The sequence below is a fragment of the Tetrao urogallus genome, assembly GCF_951394365.1.
Source record: "Tetrao urogallus genome assembly, chromosome: 2".
Lineage (NCBI taxonomy): Eukaryota > Metazoa > Chordata > Aves > Galliformes > Phasianidae > Tetrao > Tetrao urogallus.
The window spans coordinates 16,266,711-16,290,950 of NC_136814.1; the positions used below are offsets into that span (position 1 = coordinate 16,266,711).

The window sequence follows — 24,240 nt, forward strand, 5'->3', positions numbered from 1 at the left end:
CTGTACACTTACTTACCTTTTGTTGGCAGATCCATTTTATTTCTATGTTGAACCCAACATCTTCCGAAACTGACTCCAGAACCTGAAAACATTTCATTATGAACAGACTGTACAGCAAAGAGGGAGAACTAAGTACTATTAGGTAACTACTGGGATAATACGCTGGGATTTAGCCGCAATGGGGGCTAAGAGCTGATTAAAACAGATCAGTTTAAAGACAGATATAAAGAAATTTGTCAAAATTTTGTCTTAAAGAATTTTGTCTTCAAAATGGATTATAAAAGTAAGTCAATTCACCTTAACACCTATGATTACGTGCCTCATTTGTACTCACAAAAAAAAGTTTTGTATTTCTCTACAAAGTTTTACAAAAGGGGTTTTTTTGAATGTAGAAAGTATCTTCAGTAGGCCACAGTCTGAAGCACGAAAATCATAGAGTTTAAAAGGTGATTAAAAAAACAAAACTTAGAACCTTGAAAGGTGTGCAGACTATTAAGTGCTGGAAAGGAGCCAGTAGCCAAATAAAGCCTAAATTCTCAATTCCACCATAGATATTGGATGGCTAAATTAAAAATGATCATCTCTCACTATGTGCTGCAACACTGAAAGGAAAATACACGTTTTCATGTTCCTTAGTATATAGCAATAGAGATGATGATTAATTCTTACTCTCTGTAGGGAAGGAAATGGCTGGGTCTCATAAGCGGAGTTTTCTTCTTCTTTAAAGGATGCTGAAAAGATACAAAATATTAGATAAAAACAGATTGCAGCACTCCTAATTCCAGCAAGAAAATAACAGTTTGGCATCACAAGGTCTATAAGAATGAAAAATGACATCAGGTCTATATTTTGATAGTCATACTCCACCAACCATGTTGCCAATTCTTATTTTGACAGTGGGAAACTTCCCCCCCCCCCTCCAGAATGTTTATCAGACGGAATTTCCTCCATGCTTCACTCACTCAGCCACTGAATCACATCCAGTAGAAGCAGCCTTGCCTGTCAAGGCTTATTATTATTATTTTATCTTTTCTGAGACAAGTAGGATGTGTGAGGTACTTGCCTCATTGCACTGTCCCCATAAAGGAGATGAATTACAGCCCCAGATTTACAGCACCAATAAGACAATCTACAGCAGTTACCAAAGCTTGCAAAAAACTGCCAAAAAAGTAGTTAGAGAAGCGTAAGGTTACACTACATGCAATTATCTTGCTGTTATCTTATTACTCAAATACATATGTAGCTATATATGCATCTTCTACCCTCCTGTCCCCTCTCTTCCTGAGGAAGAACTCCCATCCAGGTATTTACATCCTGGCAAAAACAAACAAAACTTAACTCTACAATCTGCACAAAATTCAAGAAGCTACTTAAGTGTTCAAGAGGCCAGACGTGACTGGAAAAGTCACTGCAACCACCCAGTGTCTCTCATGAACCCCAAGGCTCTTGCCAACTAGTACGCACCATTGTGATCTTTTACTTTCAAGGCAGTCACGTGAGCCAGCTGTAAGACAAAAGAAGAAAGTTACAAGTGCTCTACCCACAGAGATCTTCTTACAAATAAAATACAATTTATGATTTTTATTTTATTTATTCTTAAGTTCGAGGTTCCACTACAGACGCGGTTTATGTAACTGGAAATTAAATTGAACACATGATTCTTGGTTCAGCAACATGCTTCCCTGACTAAGGACAGGCATCTCAGCTTGGTCTTCAGTAGCAAGTCTTATTCTCCAGCTTCCTTTTATGTAGGAAGGCTTTTTCTGTTTGGGAGATATAGCAATATCCAATGGAAATTATTAATAAAGTTAGTTCTAGTCAGTCTGTTTAATCCACAGTGTTGAATCAGAGACCCTTCTAAACCTCCACACGCACCCCCACGGAGGAAGCTGGCAATCTGGATCTCCCTTTTAAGTAGGGAAATTTAAGAACTAGATAGACCTGGTGAATAGCATCTTTTCTTCAAATACTCCAAAGCACTGGCTTCAAATGAACCTTACCACCACTTTCCCTCTTTTTCCTCTTCTAAAAAAAAATAACATTAGCATAGAGCATAATGATATGGATCTATTCTAGTTGTTTGGATGATATTTTCTCAAAAAAAAACAAAAGAAACTGAGTAACAAAATTTAATCAAGCTGTAATGATGTTACAGAAGCACTATGCTTGGAATTAACTACTTGTTCTACTTTTACTCCTCTTAAAGCATATACTCTCCCACATTATTTACAGCTACTCCAGAAACCAACACTACAAATCCCACACCCAGCATATCACAACAGCCAAAGTAACAGTACCTTCAGTAACTGCAGCTGATCAAATGTGAGCTCCTTAACTGCAATCTCAAACAACTCCAAAGGCTCTGTATCCAGTTTCTTTGAAGAGAAATAATACGTAATAACAATCGCTGAAAAGTATAAAAGTCTGTATGCTTTTAGTTGCCTTTAATGTTATTATATTCAAGTTTTCTTTCTTAGAAAGATACAAGTCATGTCACAAGTCAATTTGTTATCACTCAGATGCATAAAACCAGTGTCAATTTGAAAAAAAAATAATCAGGATTTGGTCATTTATGCAAATCATAGGCTTCAACTCTTTCATGCTAACCTTCAATAAAAGTCAATGCATTTGTTCTGTAATAACTTGATCAGTTATTCAGGGGAATAAAAACAAAAATCCCCAAGTAAAGAAATTCATCAAAATGCTCCAAGGCAATTCAGCTTATTAATATTTGTCTGGTCTCTCAGAAACGAGTAAAAAGAGACACGGGTCCTGGTAAAACTGAAACAACCCCCCCCACTGCAATGATCTCATGTTAAAAAAAAATCACGTCAATACAATTCTCGCTTCTCCTCACTCCAAAGAAATTTGTGTTCACTAAGACAGTACTGACTCAATATATGCCACATATGTACTTCTCTTAGTTCCATTCCCAGAACTGTCCCAGACCAACTTGCTATAAATTGCCATACCGCAATGGGCATGAGGGGTTGATGACAACAAGTTGGCACAGAGAGCAAAGAGAACTTATCTTGCAGCCTATCTTGCTATGCTATCTTTGATTTTATTGCCAATTCAGGATATCTTTCAAGGAATAATCTATGTAGATGAGCAGCAGTACCATTCACTACTGAAGTTATAGTACCCTCAGCGCTCACAGCAGAAACGTTTTGGTTAACAACTGCAGCAGTTGGTAAGTTAAGCAAGGAAAGGAACAAGATGTTTGCTTTCACGTCTTCTTTTCTACTCCTAGCATTTCATTTAACTCCTTTCCCTCTGACCCGTCAAGCAGTTCAAAGCAGTTCTTCAGCCTCACTTACAGCCCCCACAAGATATGAGGTATGTTGTTTATCTGACAGCTAAAGGAAGATCAAAATGCAGAGAAAAAAAATGGAATCAAGAAAGAATAGGAAAAATTAATGGCAGACAAGCCATTTGTAGCTAACCCAACTGTTCAGCAACCTCCTAAATTAAGATTTTTATTTCTTCCAATGTTTTGCTTTCCATCCACTGGCCTCTATTATAATGCAAAGCATTTTGCATTATAATAGGTTTGACCTATTAAGCATTTTTAAGAACATTACTTCTTAAGACAAATATACCATGAAGTATCAGCAGAGGGAAGAAATCATGCTGAGAATCATATCGACTACCTCTCTCTCAAAAAAAAAAACAATCCACCCAAAAATCCTCACCAGAAGGTCTTACTCCTGACAACCTAAGGGATCCCAAGAGATGTTACAGATTACAGTGAAGTTCTCTAAATTTTTCTTTCAAACAATAAATAAACAAAAGCTAAGGAGTAAGTCCAATAACTCCAGTTATCATTTAACTGCATTTGAAATGCTGTTGCTATCAAAACAAAGAATTCAAGTTCTCAGCTCAAGTTTATGCATATAGTAAAGCTACATTTCCATTCCCTTCCATTTCTTGAATATTCAGAATTATTTCTATGAGAAACTATTTTAGTTTGTGGAATGGTCACACTTAAGTTATAAACATCATCTCATCCTTACCTTTTTCATGGCCATGCAACAAGTGAGATCGTGGTATACAATGGGCACGTGATCTTTAGAAAGATGTACATCAAATTCCACATACGCTGCTCCCTGAAGAAAACAGCAAAAAGCCACAATAGAACAAATAAACACCTTGCTGCTAACACACAAGGCCTACAGAGTGGCACAACACACAGGAGTACAAGCTGCCAAATATTCACAGGTCCTGGACATCAATCCAGAAGTTGAACGCAATGCTGGTCATTAACAATTACATCATATTCAGCAAAGGGTTAAACAAAACAACGAAACAAGAAAATATTTTCTTTAAGCCTAAATAAAAGCAAAGATTAAAGCAAGACTCTAAGGATAATCCTTATGAAGGCAGCCATATGAGGAGAGAACTGCAAACTTTTTTTTTCTTCTGACAGATTTTGACTGTCTCTAAATGCTCCTTTCTGTGAAAATTATTTTTGTAGCAGTGGCTATGAGCCGTTTCATTTTCGGAAACAGTAGGAAGCATCTGGTAAAAATGATTATTTTCAAGTCAATTTCTGCCTCAGCACACTTTTTGTGGGCTTTTCAAAGCTAGCTGTAAACCTGCAGCACTCTCCTAGAAATGAAAAAGCACTGTTTGAACAGATTCTTTGGTAATGGCAGTTTTCATTTGCGCTGCAGTCAGTGCGTGCTTCAGACAATATCTTCAAACTGTACTTCAAAACTCACCTGAGAGAAAGCTTTCAGCTATGACTCTTGGAGAGTCAGCAGTTAAGAACGCAATAAATGGAGTAATAATAATAATGACTCTACTCTCATCTCTTTAAGAACTTCAGAAGATGCCTGGTAAGAAACCACATTAGTGGAGACATACCTGAAAAGTCTAAGGAACCCCAGTAGTTCAGCAGCAGGTGACCTCATAGCCACAACTTACGGTATGCAGATCTCCAAAGAAAACAGGAGCTACACAAGGAGTGTCCTCCATAGGACTCAAGGTACTCTGCTATACTGTCTCACTGTTTCTTTGCCTAGCTCAGTCTTACCTCAGATCACTTCAGTGACCTATTTCTGAAAGAAAAAAACTGACTGCCTCTATTAGGGAATTAAAGAACCTGAGGCTAGCATCTCCAAATTGAAAGTCTTACATCAGGAGTCAAACTCTCCATTGTAAAAACTACAGAATGAGAGAATCGTTGTATTCTAGAAACTCAGCTCCTAAGTTCTGTTTTGGAGACCAGATTTAGATACTCAGCTGTCTCCAAAAAGTAACTTCACTGCCTGAGAATATGCTGACTGACTTCAGAAGAGCCAAAACTTCTTAAGGATCATGAACAATTTTGAACAAATACGCTTCTGCAAGGTTGAAGTTAAAATTTCCCTGTATTAGAACAACATTAGAACACGTTACATAGGTCACTATTTATTTCCATGGAAACTATGACAGATACAAAGAGCACAACAGCACTATTTGACAGAGCAAATTCTCAGCCACAAACTTTTTCAATTTGGCCACCACCATTAGCTATGTATTTTCACCAGCAATGAACAAGAGACTGCATGCTGCGCTTGTATAAATCTGCATGGCCATCCAGACAGTGATTTGTCTTTCAGGTCACTGTCACGATGCACCACTCAACACCTCACTGTGTTCACACCCACTGTTTGGTCTCCAGAAGCGTTTAGGAAATGTCAGTGAATATCAGTAGCTGTGATTTTTTTTTTCACATAGGGGAATTCAGAACCACGCTTTTGCCTCACACACTTTTCCATGTCAGACACCATTGTGTCAGACTGCCCCTCTGCTGCCACCTGTCAGACAGCAACAAAATGCAATGGGATATTGGTGGGAAGGTTCAACTTTTACTGCCATACCACCAACATCCACCTCTAACATGGGCCAACATAACAAAATAGGAGCAGCCCCTGTAGATGGAAGGTTTTTTTTTTAATAACTTAAGAACAAGAGTTTAAGCTATTACTTTCCTTTGTATTTCTCCACAGTGTCTCCATGATTTGATGCCTTTTTTTAAATTTAAAAAAAAAATCAGCACATTTAACACTCATCAAATTGAATCATGAAAATTAAACATGGCAGCTACACAAGTACTGTGTTTACACAAACGTGTACATACATGACTAGCAGCATTCCTCAGAGAAGCTATAGTGTTCTCTTGAACCTTAGCAAGTCTGAAATAACAGCAAAGGAAAAGGTTTTATTAGATGCATGTCACAAAAGTCCCTCAAAGCAACAGAAATACAACTAAGTGTTTTACAGAACACTCACATTTGATATTGAAGGGACTTAAAACAATTACGAGTTGCAGCTCATAATTTGAAATTAGCTGCTTCCCCAGTTGATACCCATGAAACCAAACATTAAAGAATAATATCTCAGACAAGAGGACAAATGAACTTACTTAGCTGTTGTTGTAGAGTTTCCAGCTCCCCTGTGTCCAACATCAAGAGTTGTTCTTGGTTTCCAGTACTTTGCATACGAGGCCTTCATATCACAAGTGTATCCCTGGATTGGCTTAATTATTATGTAGTCCACTACAAGAAAAAACAAGAGCTTCATGTGTCAGTAGATAAGTGACTTCCAGTGAAGTTATCTACATTCATTTGTACTGCCTGTACCTCTGACTTTTCCAATAGTCTTCCTTGGATTTCTGCCCATAATAGCAAGTGTAAGCATTCCAGCACTCTTTCCAGATTCTGCAATTGTGGATGAGAGGAGGCAGGCAGAACCTACATGACCTGGGTGCTCATCATCTTGCACTACTTTCTCACTTAAATCTTCCTGAAAACAAACCAACCAAAACATTTACTGTTACACGGGGATGAAAATACTAACAAATTCTTACTTCATTAAAACCTTTCCTCGGCGAGACAGTCATTGATGCCACCAATCTCCCATGTCACAGAAAACACAAACTTCAGGCCAGAATTGTGTTTGTGTAACAGTGTTGCAAGTTATGATCAGAAATATGAAATTGTTGGTGGAAAGTTACATATGGTCATTTTCAAAAACTCTTAGGTATGGTAATCTTTTCAGAGCACAACTGGATACAAGGAATAGGATCTCTTCTAAAACTTCCATGTTACATTTAGAGCAAAGAAAGTCAATTTTTTCTACATATGTTGTATATATATGTATACATAATACGTATAAAATATTATACATATGTATTTCATGTATGTATATATTGTACAATATACATTTTAAAAAGAGCTTTGCATTCATTTGCAGGGAAGGAGGAGGTACGTAAGTAGCACACAGAACAAGTGCTGGATCAAGTCAAGGAGCTATAGCACCACTTTCCAATTTTAAGTGATAGAGGGGCACCTTTAGTCCAAACATTTTTTTAATGCATAAGCAGTATGAGAAGACAGAATTTACTCTCATTTGCAAAAAGAACTTGGAATATTAAAATATTTCAGGAAATACATTTCAGGCGACTTGCAGATGTCATAGTGGGACTACATAAGCATGGTTCTAATTTGCACTAGCTAGTCCAGAGAAGTGTGTCATAAAGGCAAGATGAAATAGCTGCAATTTAACTAGTCCATGTACACACTGTTAAGATCTGAAGGATAAACAGAAATCATCTCTGGTAAAGGACACCAGACAAGCTAACCTAACAATACCACACACTGATTTGTACTAACTTCTAAACAAGCAGAACACACAAATTTGCAGTGTAACACTGAGATGACTTAAGCCTCTCTGTAAAATGGTGCAGCAGCAAACTGCATCATAATTTGTTTACACAAACAACATTCAAAAGTTCAAATATGTCAGCCAGCAGCTCAACTCTAACAGTGAAACTTGATGCTAATTGACTCCACTAACTCCAGAATTTAAGATCGGAGTTGCTTCTAAGTGCTGAAGTGACATACCTCAAAAAAATCAAAGATTAATTCCAGGTTATCAGGCTCCATGGTTTGTATGGTGTATTCTAGCCATCGATCTGACTGCAAGGCATAACCACAGTCTGGCTGAGAGTGTCGGCATTTATATTCGTTGTTGCTTATTAAGGAGAACTCCACAGTGTTTGCCATCTTCTGAGGAACAGTAGGAGATGTTTTTTCTTGGCCCTCTTCATCATCATCATCTTTCTCCAGGCCTTCCAGAGTCAACTTCACTCTATTCAATCAGAAACAGAAAACAAATTGTTATAGGAAGAAATACCAGAGAATTAAAAAGAAGCTTCAGCAGAAGCTACAAGAGAACACAAGAATTATTTTCAACACCACCAGCGACAGGAAAGCAGTGCATACAGTGGACCCTGACAAGTTTAAGTTTGGAATTGGTGCTTTCTAAGTCCTTTTTTTAGTTTAACTTCAGTGCTCAAATCACTGCTAATACTGGAATGTGGGTAAACATGAAAACTGTAGTAATGGTCAGTAAAGCAGACTTCTACCACATTAACCAATGATTTGGGCTACCAAAATAGACAGCTCTTCTCCAAAGACTGATACCCATAAGTGTTGGGAGACTAAGCAAAAGCACCAGAAATAGCAGTAGTCACAGAATCACAGAATTGCAGGGGTTGAAAAGGACCTCTAGAGAACATCGAGTCCGACCCCCTGGCTAAAGCAGGTTCCCTACAGCAGGTTGCACAGGTAAGTGTCCAGATGGGTCTTGAATATCTCCAAAGAAGGGGACTGCACAACCTATCTGGGCAGCCTATTCCTCTGCTCTGCCACCCACAAAGTCCTTCAAAATCAACACTGAATGTTGACAGCTACTGCTAGGCACATTTCTTGTGTAATTTTAGCTTCTGAATACAGATCACAAAAAGGATACTTTGAAGTAATTAGTAAGCATCTTGAGAATAATCATTTAAAAGTAAACAGAAAGAAGTTTCTGCAATATAATGGACTGAGATGAATGACCTTCTCCCCAAGACTGAAGTTAATCCTACATAGGACAAACATTCCAAATAACATCCAATTTCACTGATATACAAATTCAAATACATCAGTGATGGAAGCCATCTATGTCATCTTAAAGCAGACAGGATACAGGGTTATATTTAGATGCCAACTCACTACCAAAATTTAACTTGCCTCAAAACAATTACAACCAGAAATTCTTTACACAGATTGGACATTCTGAATATCCTCACAGAATAAGACATCACAATGTATTTAAACATACCCTACAACCTTGAAAAATAGCATTGCCAAAGGAGGTGACAGCCACAAAAACCCTAACAGGGCAGATTCAACTCTATTTTTTAGACAAATATGGAAAACGTGAGGTAAATTGCCAAACAAGATGAGCAGGCTCTCACCTAAACCTCGATGTTTTGAATTTCTTCTTTGATATCATTACAGGGGACTTCTCAGAATAATGCAGACGCAATCGTATTTCTGTTTGACAGGTCAGCCACCCGGCATCCACTGTTTCAATGCCATCTGTTAAGAATTGAGCAACAACCATTATAAAGGCACCTTAAAAGCTTCTTTAATTTCTAAAGAAGAACCTAGACAGTTAAATATAAATACAGATCCTCTGGCACCATCTTCCAGCCAATCCTCCTCTATCAGCTTTATTCAATAGTATTTACAAAGCAATTGCTGTGAACATCCTTTCACCTGTCTTTTCCAAGCTACCTAGAACAGGCAACAGATATGTAGCAGTTCATTGTTTTTTAAAGGAAACCAATAGGAACACTGATCTATGCCAACTTCACATGGCAACTGTCCAAAGGAAAGCACCGAGTGCTTTGGCATTAATTGTACTTAGAATATCAACATCTATGTGTCCACAGGTACGCAAAACAGTCTCACGTCCTGGATTTCTCAGTCACGGATCACCACTGACAGAAACTGCAAGTTCAAAAGCAATTCAAAACTTCTTGTTTCAACTGGCACAGAAATATCATCACAAGCAAGGCCAGTAAAGCAGCATAAGACTGGAGGACAGAATATGGTAACAGATATGATGGGGAAAAAGCACAGAGAAGTATCCTCAACCTCACCATCAGGAGAAGGAAATCTACAAAGGAGGACAGCCAGGAAGCACAAGCTGCCAGACCAAGCATTAAAGTAGATGCCATAGTTTTGAAGAGTTCCTAACAAAACATTACCTCTGATAGAGATGTGAAAGAAAACAGAAAAGCTTTGAGACAAAATGTATAAGACATAAAAAGGCAACACAGCTGCCAAGGGACAGAGCATTAATTATCCAACACCAGTATGCTGACAGCATTATGCTGACAGTCTTTCAGCTCTTCTTTCAACAAAGCAGAAAATTCATGTCTAAACTAAGTATTTCGCCATGTTTTTCAACTACCTTGTCAGAGATAAAAACATGGTAAAGATCAATAAATTTCACTTACTATGAATTCCGAAGTATCCATCGTCAATGGTCATTTCATTTTCTAGAATTGAAACGAGGGGACAAACAGAACGGAAGACACTAATCAGTATTAGTACCAGCAGGAATTGCTGCCAAGCTATATTCTACTTTTCCACTTTGTTTCTAAAGAGCCTAATAAAAAGCACAAAAATTGAAACAGAAAAAATAAGCACATTTGTTGCAACCTTCTATCAAGTTTTTTCCAACTTCATGCATTTCATTCTGCAAGAAAAACCCATCAAGCCAAAAAACGCCCTAAGATTTGTGCTTGGCCTGAACTAATTAAAAAAAATAAAAAAAAATAAAAAAAAATAAAAAAAAAAAAATCAAGAAAGCTGCATGATTTCAGTTTGCTGCAGTAGTTTGCTGACATCTACATCCTCCTAGAACCTACAGTGATTTTCTTGGTAGCGTCCAAGCCCTTCCAATTTCTTGCAAACATACAAGAAAGCTGTTCTCCTGCACGCTTACAGGTAAGTCTTACTGAGTTAGGCACAATCAAAATGCATATTCTGTCCACATGACAGAAACCTACTCTAGGATGAAATAATCAAAACACTCATTTCACAGTTACTTTTATCCTTCCTCTCTCCTAAGTTTTAACAGCTGAAATCTTCAGGCACAGCATTAACAGAATTGCAGTAGCATACACAGGCTATGAGTTTCTCACAAGACTCAATAAAATCTTGTTGCTACAGCCATTAACCCTGACTTTTTCCTAGGAGGACTCATAATTCCGTCCTCCATTTTTACTAACTATCAACCAGCAATTTAGGGTCATAATAACCATACTGGTATTGCTGCGTTTTCTTAAAGACTGCTTAGGAAGAAAGCCCCTATTTTCATGGAGACATGGGAAACCTAACTTCTGTGATTCAATTTTATTTTAGCTTTATGTTCCATTGAAGCATTAAGCATCCTAACCATAGAAATCTGCAGAAAATGTTTTTGACATTAATTCTTTTACTGAAGAGACAAAAAGTATTGAGTATTACTTGGAAAAAAAAATCCTGATTGCATGGAATGGAGTTATCTGAATTGAGAGATAAAGCGTAAAGCCTAAGAGAGGGCAGACTGCTTCCCTAATTAATTACTGAAAAACACAGAAATAACTTGTTTCAGGAATACAAACATTTAGCTGCATTAATTCAATAGCAATTATATTTGAAAAAAAAAAAACGTGATCATGCATTATTAAGTTTCTTTAATATCATCTTCTTCATAAAAGATGTATTTTTCCAATGAATCAGAAGATATGTAACAGACAAATACTCTGTGTGGAGAATTGGGGAGAAAATAACATTTCTCACATTCTAGAAGGAACAATGCATAAAACATGCCATTCTAAGCAGCATTAGAGATGTAAATTACAGTCAAAGGTTATCACTTAAACACCAGCAAAACACCCAAATTCTCCCACCTCAGAAAAGCATTAGGAACTTGTATGCACGTCCGCATGCCGCTCTTGCTTCCAGCAAAACATTTTTTTTGCTAAATTGCCATATAAATTAGCCATATAAATTTATTACATTAATTTTACTTAGAAGCCTATTTTTTTTTTTTTTTGTTTGCATTAAAATTTTACTACTGATACAGCATTTAAACAAAACCAATAGTGAATTCATGCCCTCCCCCTCCCCACATTCTCTGGGAGGGAAAAAAAAATATTTAAAAAAATGGATCCTTAGTCTCAAAGAACTGAGCTTAGAAAAAAAGGATTACATTTCAAGTTAAAAAAAAAAATAGCCCACATCATCTTAGGGATGGCAGCAAAGAATTCCACACCCACTTCATTTTTAAGTCACTGATTCATATATATACAGATAGATATATGGGGTTGTTTTTTTGAGAGTAAGGTCCATGTTGTGCAAAGAAAAGTTTATACCTCCAAAACATTAATAAACTTAACTATTTTATATCTATAATTACCAATCCCTCTAAACCAATGTGCAGCATATTAGCAATCTTATGCATATGCCTCAAACAGATGCAGTTTATGCCCATACCTAAAGGGGTAATTGATCGTGGTTGTAGATGAGTCTCCCACGTGTGAACTATGACTTCGCAGGGACCATCGATAGTCTGTAATTTAAAAGTTAAATGTCTACAATAATTTCTTTTGTTATATCTGATTTTCTACCCACGAAGCTCTTTGGGATGATTGTAAACTTAAATTACAGATTTAAAAGGACTAGGAGAGTGAGAGAGAAAGAGAGAGAGAATGAAATAAAGGAAAAATAGGTCAGCTTGGCTCTTATCCCTGGTAACTGCTGCTGCTACTGCTGCTATCTGATCAGTCAGGTCACACTACGTACAACAAAACTGTCAAAAGTCCGACAGAGTGGTGATGTTAGACAGAACTATTGCATCTTTACTGCTTGTAACTGCTATTCTGGACTACCATAGTCTCCTTTGGATGAAAAGAAACAACAACCAAAACGGTGTGTGAACTCATCAGGTGAGTTTTCTTCTACAGCTACAATTCATAAACAGAATCCATATGAGCTGCATCTCCGCAGTTTGAAACAATCAATCTGTTCATCAGTTAGAAGCTGCTGGGTCAGTTCTCCCCCTAGACTTACTCAACTCATTCCAAGTCTACATAAAACACTTATTCAAGCTGAGGTATACAGAAAAACAAATTATCTTATCTGCCATCCAATTAAAGCCTAAGTAACCGGAATTCAGCTGCCTCAGGAGGAAGAACACACTGATGCTGTGCTATCCACCAGCAAGGAAGCCCCCTGCAGGCCAATGTTTGAAGCAGAATAAATTAGGCTACTTCATACACACAAAAAAATTACCCTTTTGTTGACTTGTGTAGATTCAGTGAAATTCTAAATGCTTTCCAGGTTGAAACCTCAATGTAGCTAATGGCAATTGACAGGAAGAACATCCTGATCTCTAGCTCAGTCACCCTAGGAAGTTGTTTGGTTTCCCTAACACTGCATGATTGTTGCTATCAGTAAAAACTGCTGTCAAACAGCTGCCATTTGTCCTTTTGGTGGGCTGGTCCTAGGAACTCTCATTTCCAGAAAGACTAACTACCACTGCCCACATCACTCATACCAACTTCGATGCCAGCTTGTCCTGGTACTGCAGGTTCTTGCTTTAGCAGATTTCAGCTCACAAGGCACATCCAGACAAGCATTCTGATACCCAGATCTGCTATCTCACAGCCCACATAATTCTTAAGCAGCTGATGGGATTTCTTGCCCTGCATCAAATGCTTTTAACCTGACCAAATTTTCTATCAAATTTGGAAGTGTGTATACTTCATAATCAAATCAGAACAAAATGAAAATGCTTAAAGTTTTGCTCTAAGGACATGATACACATACATATAAATAAGATGACGCTATTGTTCTCAGTTTATTCCAGTTGTGGGGCAGTATTAATTCCCCTTTTCTCTGCCATTGCCAGAATACATGCTCCTATGGAGTTACAACAGGTCTCTTCCCCCATTTTTCACAGACTCATCTTCATACATTCCAATCTCCATTTCCAAAGCTGAAGCCTTTGTTTGCCAACATTTCCTAACTACTAACGTTTCCTAACACTGTGTGCTTCTCTCCAGCAGCAGCTCCCATGAACAGCTGCAGAGTTTGCAGTTTGCAATGCTGGGGAACACAAACTTGCCCTCACACACATTAGGCTGTTTCCAGAGACGGCAGGCAAAGGTTTCTACTTGTAGAAGCAACCCACATATTGCACTAAAACACAACGCCAGCTGAATAATTCCACATCTAACTTTTAGTTACTAAAATTATGAAAATAATTTGAGTAATATTACTTCCAGAACAAGCACAACGCACTGGATGCACATCACTAAATTTCAACCCCTGAAAGGGATACATGGGATGGTTACACTTTTAATCCCACAATACTTTCCGTACTAAGAGAAGCCTAGCAAGCAGGTAGTGAATGGGCACAGGCACGACTGCACCCTACCAGTCCCTGCTCTTGGTGCTTAACTGCAATTCACTGAAATGCCTCTAAGATGTTTTAATTACACCCTACAAAAGTCCTGGTTAAAGTGAGGTTAGAGCACTGATGCAATTCCAATTACATACAGTGACATGTGAACAACAGTACAGCAGAAGTTAATGATGTGTCATCAGTATTCACAGTATGAAGATGGTATTTAAAAAGTCAGCTTGTCCAAGCCGTAGCTTAAATGACATGTCCCCAAGTGTCACTTCAAACACCCCTGTGGGCAGTACACTGACATTACACAGAGCAGCAATGTATGGCAAGGCCCATCTATTAACATATTTAAAAAATAAAACAGCAAATCCATTTGCCTTTTTGTTTTTAAAATAGTTACATTTATTTAATGAAAATTTAGGAGGCCAGTTTTAAGATTCCTGATCCAAGACTACACAACAGAGTAGACATTAAGAAAAACAAGATGATAGAACAGAACAAAATAAAGCCACAAAGGAGACCAGAACATTTAACAAGATGCATTTATGGCTAAACTTCTTAAAACTGTATTTCAAGGATGCTAATCTAATTCAAGAAAATGAAATTACAAGCAAATTAGTCTTATTCTCCCAATGCTGTATCTCCAGATTTCTCAACTATGTAAGACATGACAATTAGGCACAAGACCAAACAACCAAAGCTTTACAGCCATTGTCACTAACTTCACAAGGCAACTGCATCTTCACATCACCTGCCACAACACCTCAGGCCAACTAGATATCCTATAGCTCTAATACTTGCCATAGTATTTAACACACAATCTTCCACCTCAGGTCAGTCCCAGCAGCAGCGCTCCTTTGTCACCAACTGGTTAACCATGGGTTAATCATCCACCAAGAGGCTCTTCTGAGGCACTTGGCTGTCAGAAATTACTGAGCCTGGACCTACCTTTCACCCTGGTTACTGTACTGCAAGCACTACATGGACTTGACTTCCTAAGTTTTAGAAATGCTAGCAGGTCTCACTTGAAATATCTTCCATCAAGCAATTATGGAATTATGGAACACGTTCACCAACACAATCTGAAAAGTCCCCCTACACAGGCAGATAGCTATTTCTCACTTTCCTTCAAGGAAATAACTCTAAACTTGCATGATTACTTACTGCTGGAAAAACACATAGAACACTGTTGAACAGAATACTGTTTGTGTTTACTTTACTAAGGTTTTCAAACATGAATCTTGCAAACAGTATCTATCAAAAATGATCCTAAAATGCATAACGTACCCTAGATTTAAATTCAAAACAAGTTATGCAGGTGGTTCCCCTCCCCAGTCAGACAGAAAGTATATATAAAATAAGATAGAAGGATTGTTACAGTAGGCTAACTGGTACTGGACTATGTTTTGAGACAAAAATGTGAGCAAAACAATTTAAATTACTGCCTTGTTTTATCCAATGCACTTATTTACTTTAAAAATATATATATATTTATATATATATATTTATATATATATATAATATTTTATATATATATATATATATCAGGATTACTCATTATCATTAAAATGGTTTTAACATTAAAAGCTCTTCGTATTTAGGAATCAAGACTTGTATCAATTCTACAGTAAAATATTGTTTGTGTATATATTCATATAAGGACTTCTAAAATAGACTACATTTCTATATTGAGTATAAAATGATACCCTGTAACCATTATGTTAACATCAGAATGCTTCAGTGCAAAGCAACAAAACTTTCCACAGCACTGTGCTACCCTGCAAGCAAAATAGCTGACAGAACATACCTAAACAATGACTATTTCTTAAAGGGAGATGAGAAAAATACTTTCCCCATTCCTTTCAACTCCAAAACACAAGTCATATGCATTTTCACATCTAGTCTGAGATCACTTCTGTGTAAACATGCACCACTTTGCTTTGCCCACATGCACCCATGCCAGTGCGATTCTTCACATCAAGCATCTTCAAAGACGCAGCTCTTAGAGAACCAAAGGGAACAGTAATTGGAACAGGATCTGCCTTTCAGCATCATTTACTCAGTTACCTAGTGTCAAATTCACATTCAGACTTTAACATGTAATTAAAACTACACATATATTTAAGTTATCCAACTACAGACCATGACATACAATTGCACTCACAAAATGTTAACAGGGTCTGAAGGACCACATATAGCAAGCTTGGGAAATTAATCACGTGCTGTGTATAATAAAACACATTCACTGAAATAGACATTCAGAATAATTTCATTTAGAAGCATCTTATCCTTATCAGGGTGCTAATGATGAAGTATTCACAGACTGTCTTATGTGCACTGTGTTATATATTGTATATTGCATTCCTGCTGGAATTAAGGGACCCTGGTTTTTATAGTTCTGCAAAAAACAAAAAAAACACCTATGTATATCTGTTCATGTAGAAAGAAAGCATTGGGGGGCAGAAATACCAGCTACAAAAGACTATTTCTTACAAAATGAAGTCCTGTGGTACTACACGTTTAATGGGTACAGGTTAGAGACTGCTACGTGGATAACCATGTACCCAGGCAATTCATGTACTTGGCTTTTGCAGGGTGTTTTGGCTTCCTTTTTATATACAGTAGCTCTTTATGCTGTTATTCCATAAAATTCATACTTACCTTGGCAGACTCTGCATCACACGGTACAAAAAGCGTGCACGATACAGAGCACCTACTTAAAGAAACACACTCACCAATACATATTGTAAACTTTTTCAAATGTTAAAGCAAACTTTGTCTATGAGCACATTTTCTGCCAAATTTGCTCTCACTAAGTGTACTTTTTTCATGTGGTATTGTTTACCTTTTAAACTTAAGGCCATTTACAAGAAACAGAAGAGTTCCATCATAGCTGGTAAATCATGAAAGAAGTCTACTTTCAGCCTCGAAAATTAAACAACACAACAAACAACTCTTACTGACCCTTGTTTTCCCTCAAAATAACAATAAAAGCATAACTTTCAGATTACACTGTTGTATGTATGTAATGAAAAGCAGAGTGGTCTCATGCCTCGTTTAAAATCAGTACCCTTCACTGAGCACTTCCATGAAGCCTCTGTCAAATACTTTTTCAGTGGAAGTAAACTGAGTCTAGCTGACCTCATACACTCTTGACAGTAATTTAAAATATAAAAAACAAAACCTCAAACTCCTCTGCACATTCAGCTTAGCAGTCAAAAACCTGATTTCAAACAAAAACTGAAGTTCCAGGTAAACACCTACGAGTCATTCACAGAGTAAGCAAGACAGCAAAGATATATAGATATATTACAGTTGTTATTCATTTAAAAAAAAAAAAAAAAAAAAACCAGCTGAAGAGTAGCTGCTTATTTTTCCAAATTGCTCTAACATTTTTTCTGGACACTTCTCAGTCTCTTCATTAGTCTGAAGATGAAAAAGCTCCATCCAACTACCTTACCTACAGACCAGTATACAAGCCCATACGTTCAACTCACACTCAGCTTGGACATCCATACCCATAACAACACATCGGTGTCTCTTTGGTCAAGCCATGCAAATTGCAGAATCAAAGGAAGGTTTGGGTTGGAAGGGACCTTAAAGATCATCCGGTTCCAACTCTCCTGCCATGAGCTGGGACATTCCACTAGAGAACACGCTGTTTGAAGCTCCATCCAGCCTAGCCTTGAACACTGTACAAATACCTACACAAACTTAGAGGAAACACTGGGATGCCCCACCTATCTTCTCCGAGAGATAAGTGTGTTAATTACACAGCATAGCAGCAAGCTAATCCATCTCACATTTCACCAAAACAATCTGCAGTTAAATTTTGAAGCTGTAGTAAGGTAAAACCTGCTCACACTTTCTCTTGCTACTGTGCGTTTTCATGCTAGTGTAAAAGTTGTTACAGCCCTACTACACCCAGTAAAACTTCCTCGCACTGCTTCGGCTATTACAACAGTCCCAGGCATTTCACTACCCTTGGTATTTTCAAAAAGCACTAAGAGCAGGTAAAGACAAAAGATGTTCTCACTAAAACAGAGTTAACCAAAAGCAGTTTGATATTTCCTTAAGTGATTGCTTGCATTTCCATAAGTATTTTGATGTTTCATGTGTTGCAATTTAACAGTTCTTTCTATAATCTGAGATTTAACTCAGAAAATCCTTTTTTTTCCAAATGAAGAAATTTTTCACAGAAGAATGAGCCAACTTAAATCAGAAAAGGTTGTACATACCTTAGGTTCTAAGAAGTACCCTTTAAAATATCGATACTTAACAGGAACTCCTCTGGGAAGCTCTATGGTAGCTTTCCATAATTCACTGTGAAAATAATAAGTTCAAAATACTTATTCTCTTCAGTTCTCTGATGTTTGAGCCAACATTCTAAGCACTGTTTTAGCTTAAAAGCTCTACTGTCATCTTAAAAAAAAAATGGTTTATTAATAAAGACAGAAAACATTTGTTTGAAATATAGCTTTCCTTACCAAGTACACTTGTAGCTTCTCAGGTGTTTTTTTGTTGTTTTAAATTAGGACAATAATCTATCTTAGAAATAGCATGGAAGTAACACTCATGCAAATACACTGGTATTTTTTGCAACTTTGATGAGAACAGACTTTGCACCATGGTATTCAAAACAGTTGGTGAGGCTTAGTGCTCTGTACAGGTTACTTCGTACTCTGATTCATTATTACTTCTTTAGTTCAGTCATTCTCCGTTCTAAATCAAACAGTGCCTACTGCTACAAGAAAGTTTTTCAGAAGGCATACTTAGAGCAGAAGGTGCACTTTGGGATCTCAGATCTGAAGAGCTGAACAGGAGCAAGAACTCTCACGCTCATTTAACAGACAGCGAAAACATGAGGATATCATTCAGGAATTCATCCAACATCACATATCAAGTCACTGACAGAATTGCATCTTATAACCCTATTTCTTGCATCACGTGGACAAATAACAGCAGGTAAGGGTACCATTTTAAGGAACTACTGAACTCCTCTGAAGTGCTAGACTGTCTTCATGTAAGCTCATTTTCATATGAGCACAAATCACACAGAAGTTTTAGCATTAAAACTATTATCTTCTTCCCACCTCCCTACAGCACAGTAAGTACTTGTACAGTTAAGAAGAAAGTAAACATCTTCCACAATTTGGTGTGTGCATCAACACACCACTACAAGACTGAGAGTAATCCTTAGCAACCTCTTATTAGAAGTGTCTACAATTGTACTTCTGAAACGTGTCAGCCACAATGGTACAAGCATCATTTGTAACTAGCAAAGCATACCAAAGTCAAACATTCTCTTAAACACATTCCTATGTAGCCTGACAGTTGACAAACTCAGAACCAGAGTCAATTTGTTGCTCTAGATTTCTAAAGAAAAAACAGCCTACCAGTCATCAGTCTGGAGAACCACTGCAGCTTGTGGCTTCCAACTTCCTAAAGCACTGCAGCTCCCACATATTGCAAACACCTCCCCTGAAAATGAACAGACCAAAGTAAAAACACGGTTATTGCAACTCCAGCCTACATGGAATTACTACCTATGGTCTACATGGTTAAACATTTGAATAATTTTCATGTGTACAGAGGCCCACCCATCCAAATTTCTTTTTGGTTCCAAAGAGTCTTATCCCTTCCCACTGAGAATCACAACAGTGTTTTCACTTCTGTCACAAAGATGGCACTGAGAGGCACTACGAACAACCAAAACTCCTAAGATGGTTGGCATCCAAATTTTCTTACATTACTGCTGTTAAAATAAGTCTTTGGTTTTCACTGGGAAATGTCTTTTGTAAAAATGAAATGGTCACATATATACACATACACACACACGTGTGAATATGTACATAATCACAGATGTGCAAGCACACACATGTACTAACACATCAAAAAACAGTAATTTTCTAAAATTCATGTGAATTAATTCAGAAGCAGATAAAACAAGAGGTTAATAGCATCATTCCCAAGGCAAAAATACAGCATAATTCCTGTGTGAAATAAAAATACCATGCTTTAAAGTTTTTATTGGATATAAAAATATGAGGTTTCCTTGCAAGAAGTATTAAATCATCACGCTTCAATTTATATTACACATGCATTGAAAGAACAAAAGACTATAATAGTGCAAGAATGCTCAATTCTAGGGAATCCAAGAGATAAAAGTTAACATTGCAATTTATCCCGTTTTTTTTTTTTTTTTTTTTTTTAATAGAAAACCAACATGCAGAACTGTAAGAACAAGGATAAATACAACTGGAAAGGACAAAGTAGTATTTTGCTTTTTACTGGGTTTCAACAGCATTATTACACGCAGGAACAATCTGTGACGGGAGGAGGAAATGTGAAGTTGTTACACTTATTCACCATCTGCTGAACCTTTTAGTCTTCCTCTGCAATGTAAGAACCACCAAAGCACTGGAACCACTTATATATTAAAATGTAATGAAAAAAAAAGTACTTCAGTATCTAAATGTCATCTAAATGTGAAAAGCAGATGAAGACATTCAGCTGAAGTTACGGCCTAGCCTAGGATTTGAGAAAACGGGGAGAGTATCAAGAGCTTGCATGCTTCACCAATAGGAAAAGCAAGGAACAGATGTGTAAGTGAGCAGCCTCAGAGAAACAAGTAGCAATGTTAACTGAAGTGAGATGAAAGTGTCTCTGACTGCGATTTCACGTCCTCACTCTAGGAAAGCAGTAATTCTGACACTGGAGCTGCAATAATCTCAAGATCAGGGTGTATGCAACAAAGACATGCTGCCTTTATTAAGCCAAATATCACAGCTGGAACTCCAGGCCTGAAATAAGAGCTCTGAGGGTTTACTCCAACCTCTAACATGAAGTTTATTTGTTCCAGCTGTACAGGTTAATCTAATTTAAAAAGAGGTTCATTTATGAACAAGGCTACTGTAGACACAAGTGACAAATGGAAAGGATTTCATCTTAAAAATTGCTCAATCAAATAATTTGAGATCATCATTAACTGCAGTTGTTTTCTAAATAAAAATTTTCTATTCCAATTCACTTAAAAAAAAAAAAAAATCAGCCTTTTGCATGCTTGCTCCAAGTATACAAATACAGACAAGATTTGATGGTGTACTTATAGTGTACATTATTGCACACAAAGTTTTTCACCTTTTTCATTCTTCTATGACACAGTACAATGTCTTTTTCTTTTTTAACTACAAGAGGGAGATGAAGGAAGAAGGGAAGGCCATTTGAATGCCACACAGTTTACAGTTTCTGACTGGAGATGTGAAAGTTAATTCTTTTCTTTTAATATTCCTTTAAAACAGCAGCATTCAGTACACCTCTGTGCAAATACCAGCCAATCTCTCAAGCACAATCTGAGTTACATTCCCCTTTGTAACATCCAGCTACTGTAGCTTTTCAGCCTTCTCCAAAAACAAAAACCCGCAGCAACCTGAACATGTGTTGAATGCTCACAGCATGGTACAACACACAAAAGACTACACTGAAACAAGATACAGGCACGCCTTCACTCACTTTACAATTACACTGAATGGCTGCACCAAGATTAGTACAATTCTGATCAAATTATTCAAAGAAAGACACAAGAGAAATACAGAAAGTGGAATTGTCTTTTCAAAGGCAATTCTAAACCCTGCGAGTTTGGGTTTGTTGTTTCTTTACGTGAACTGATCTTTGATCACCTGACTGCTAAGGGACAGCCCCAAGACCTACAGTACGAGTCACCTCAGTGACAGTTTTCCTCCCACTCCAATGAAGTAAAACTGAAGCACTTGATGCCATGAGCTTATGCCAGTGTGTACGCTTCATCAGCAGGGTTGGCTCCAGAAGTGGTCTGACTAGAGTGAGATAAGGCACTATTCCTAGGCTGGGGATGCCCTTTTACCCTTTAGCAGGAACCAGTGATATCAGCAGGAAAACTGAGTGACGCGGACACAGCATTTCAGCACTCCAGCAACATACAAAATAACTTGATGCTGGATTTCAGTGTCAGTATCAACTAGTTAATCACTACAGATATAGGGGTAAAAAGGAAGGTATACAAGGGAGCCACTGAATGGACACATCTGCCCTGGAGAGCCAAGATGACATTACCACAATTTAATCTTACATCCACTTCAAAAGCGTTCTCAATAACACAGGGGCTACAGCATGCTCCAGCTCTTAACCCTTACAGGACACCTGCATCACTGCTGCACTACCCTCCAGATGGTTATGACCAAACACCTTTGACTGAAACATTTAATGAAGTCACTTATCCTTTCAAGAACTTCCTGCTTCTACCCACTTTAATAAAAGAAAAAGGAAAAACCCAGTGTTTGATGAATGGTTTTGGGGAATTGAAAACTAAGGTTTTCAATTTTGCTACGATTTTTAATGTCTAGATAGCAATAGTTCCATACAGCTGATTTTTACATCATGACAATGTAACAAGTGTGGGTAGGAAGGTGATACAGGATCTCATGTGGGATTGATAAACGCAAGGTAATAATACAGGAGGAAGAATGGAACCATTTGCACATCTCAGCAGAACGTGAAGTTATATTACACAAAAAATATGTTTTCCTCATTATAACAAAGCAAAGTGTGACAAAAAGTTCTACGTATTTAACAAATACTTGTAATAAAACATGAAACATTTTAATTCCCCTATCCAAGTCAAGCATAGGCTCTGGGTTAGTCTAGCTCTGATTCCCATTTCTAAGAACACAGCTGAAACAGGAGGGACCCCACAGAAAATCTAAAACTGCTACAGAAATACTTCTATACTGCAAAGAACTGCAAACGCTTTTAAGCTCAGACTGGTTCTCAGTAAGAACTGCAGCAGAGCTTAGAGACATTTACAAGGTCAATAGTAAATAAAAAAAACAAACATTGTTCTTTTCCAAAAGCCAGGAAATTTTGCTGAAAACAGAAAGTTATTATCAAGTTGCTACTCTGTGAATTAAATGGGGACTTGAACCTAACAGAACTTTCTGTTACCAAATCCCACTAAGACATGGATCTTATCAATTTATTTCTAAGGTGCTTTTCTACAAACAAAATTATCTGTTGTAACATTAGGCAGAAATACGACATCAGCCAAACCCTCCAGGATGGGAGGCATCCTACAGGAGAAAATTAATACAAATCCAAATTAGGAACAAGTGGCTCTGTTGTTATCACCTGATGGACTGTCAGCTGTTTCTTCTGAAATATGTAAGGTGGAATTCAGCTGCAGCGTCTTTCTGCCCTTAGCACCAAGCAGAGGTCACACCTCATTACACAGAGCTTTCAACAGGGACAATGAGCAATAAAAAAAAATAGAACAAACACATCAACGTATGCTTAATTATCACAGCCCAGAATGTAAATACTCCTGAGTAAGAAGCTGCTAGAGACAGAATGCTAATTCTAAAGTACCATAGCTATTTGAGTGAGCAACAAAATTGTTGCGTGAAATTGTTTGTATTTCTGTGCGAAATTATTTCTTAAGGCATTTTACAATAAATTACTTTAACACTAGAACTGCATGTTCCTTTAGTCCTGAAGAAAACAAAAAGAGCCTTTGAATGGTCTTCTAATCAGTTTTCTTCCAGTTCTACAATAGCAAAAGGAAAGCTTGTGGTAGGCATGATTGCATCACCTGGTACTGATGGTCCTCTCACTTCAAAAGTCACTTGAGATGAGGTCATACTTGCAGAATTTTTGTCTTAGGAAAGCTGAAATCTCCTATAGTGAGAGAGAGAAAAATACAACATTTCAGGAACAGCATACTACATCTTTTGCTTGTTCTATGAGAGAGGAAACACACACAAAAAGACCATTGAAACCAACAGCATATGCAAGTTATCAGTATCATGCAACATATGTGAGTCTTGGGATTCGGTTTAAAATGTATATATAACTAACTTTGCTCCTAAACAGGCCACACATTCTGCACTTAAGCTTCACAAGTAACATGGCTGTAAACAA

The 24,240-nt window shown here is 37.4% G+C and overlaps 1 protein-coding gene across 1 annotated transcript in view; it reads right to left on the bottom strand.

Annotated features, from left to right (window-relative positions):
* Nucleotides 1-23,960, bottom strand: part of GPCPD1 (glycerophosphocholine phosphodiesterase 1) — a gene marked incomplete at both ends in the record, with an annotated part of 31,318 nt that extends 7,358 nt beyond the window's left edge. Inside the window, 15 exons of the mRNA XM_079550489.1 lie at nt 17-82; nt 670-731; nt 1,465-1,504; nt 2,298-2,375; nt 4,017-4,109; nt 6,128-6,182; nt 6,413-6,545; nt 6,630-6,792; nt 7,893-8,139; nt 9,293-9,416; nt 10,343-10,384; nt 12,369-12,444; nt 18,528-18,612; nt 19,686-19,770; nt 23,912-23,960. Of these exons, the coding sequence (XP_079406615.1) occupies nt 17-82; nt 670-731; nt 1,465-1,504; nt 2,298-2,375; nt 4,017-4,109; nt 6,128-6,182; nt 6,413-6,545; nt 6,630-6,792; nt 7,893-8,139; nt 9,293-9,416; nt 10,343-10,384; nt 12,369-12,444; nt 18,528-18,612; nt 19,686-19,770; nt 23,912-23,960 (1,398 nt within the window). The remainder of the gene's footprint in view (nt 1-16; nt 83-669; nt 732-1,464; nt 1,505-2,297; nt 2,376-4,016; nt 4,110-6,127; nt 6,183-6,412; nt 6,546-6,629; nt 6,793-7,892; nt 8,140-9,292; nt 9,417-10,342; nt 10,385-12,368; nt 12,445-18,527; nt 18,613-19,685; nt 19,771-23,911) is intronic.
* Nucleotides 23,961-24,240: the final 280 nt, after the last annotated feature.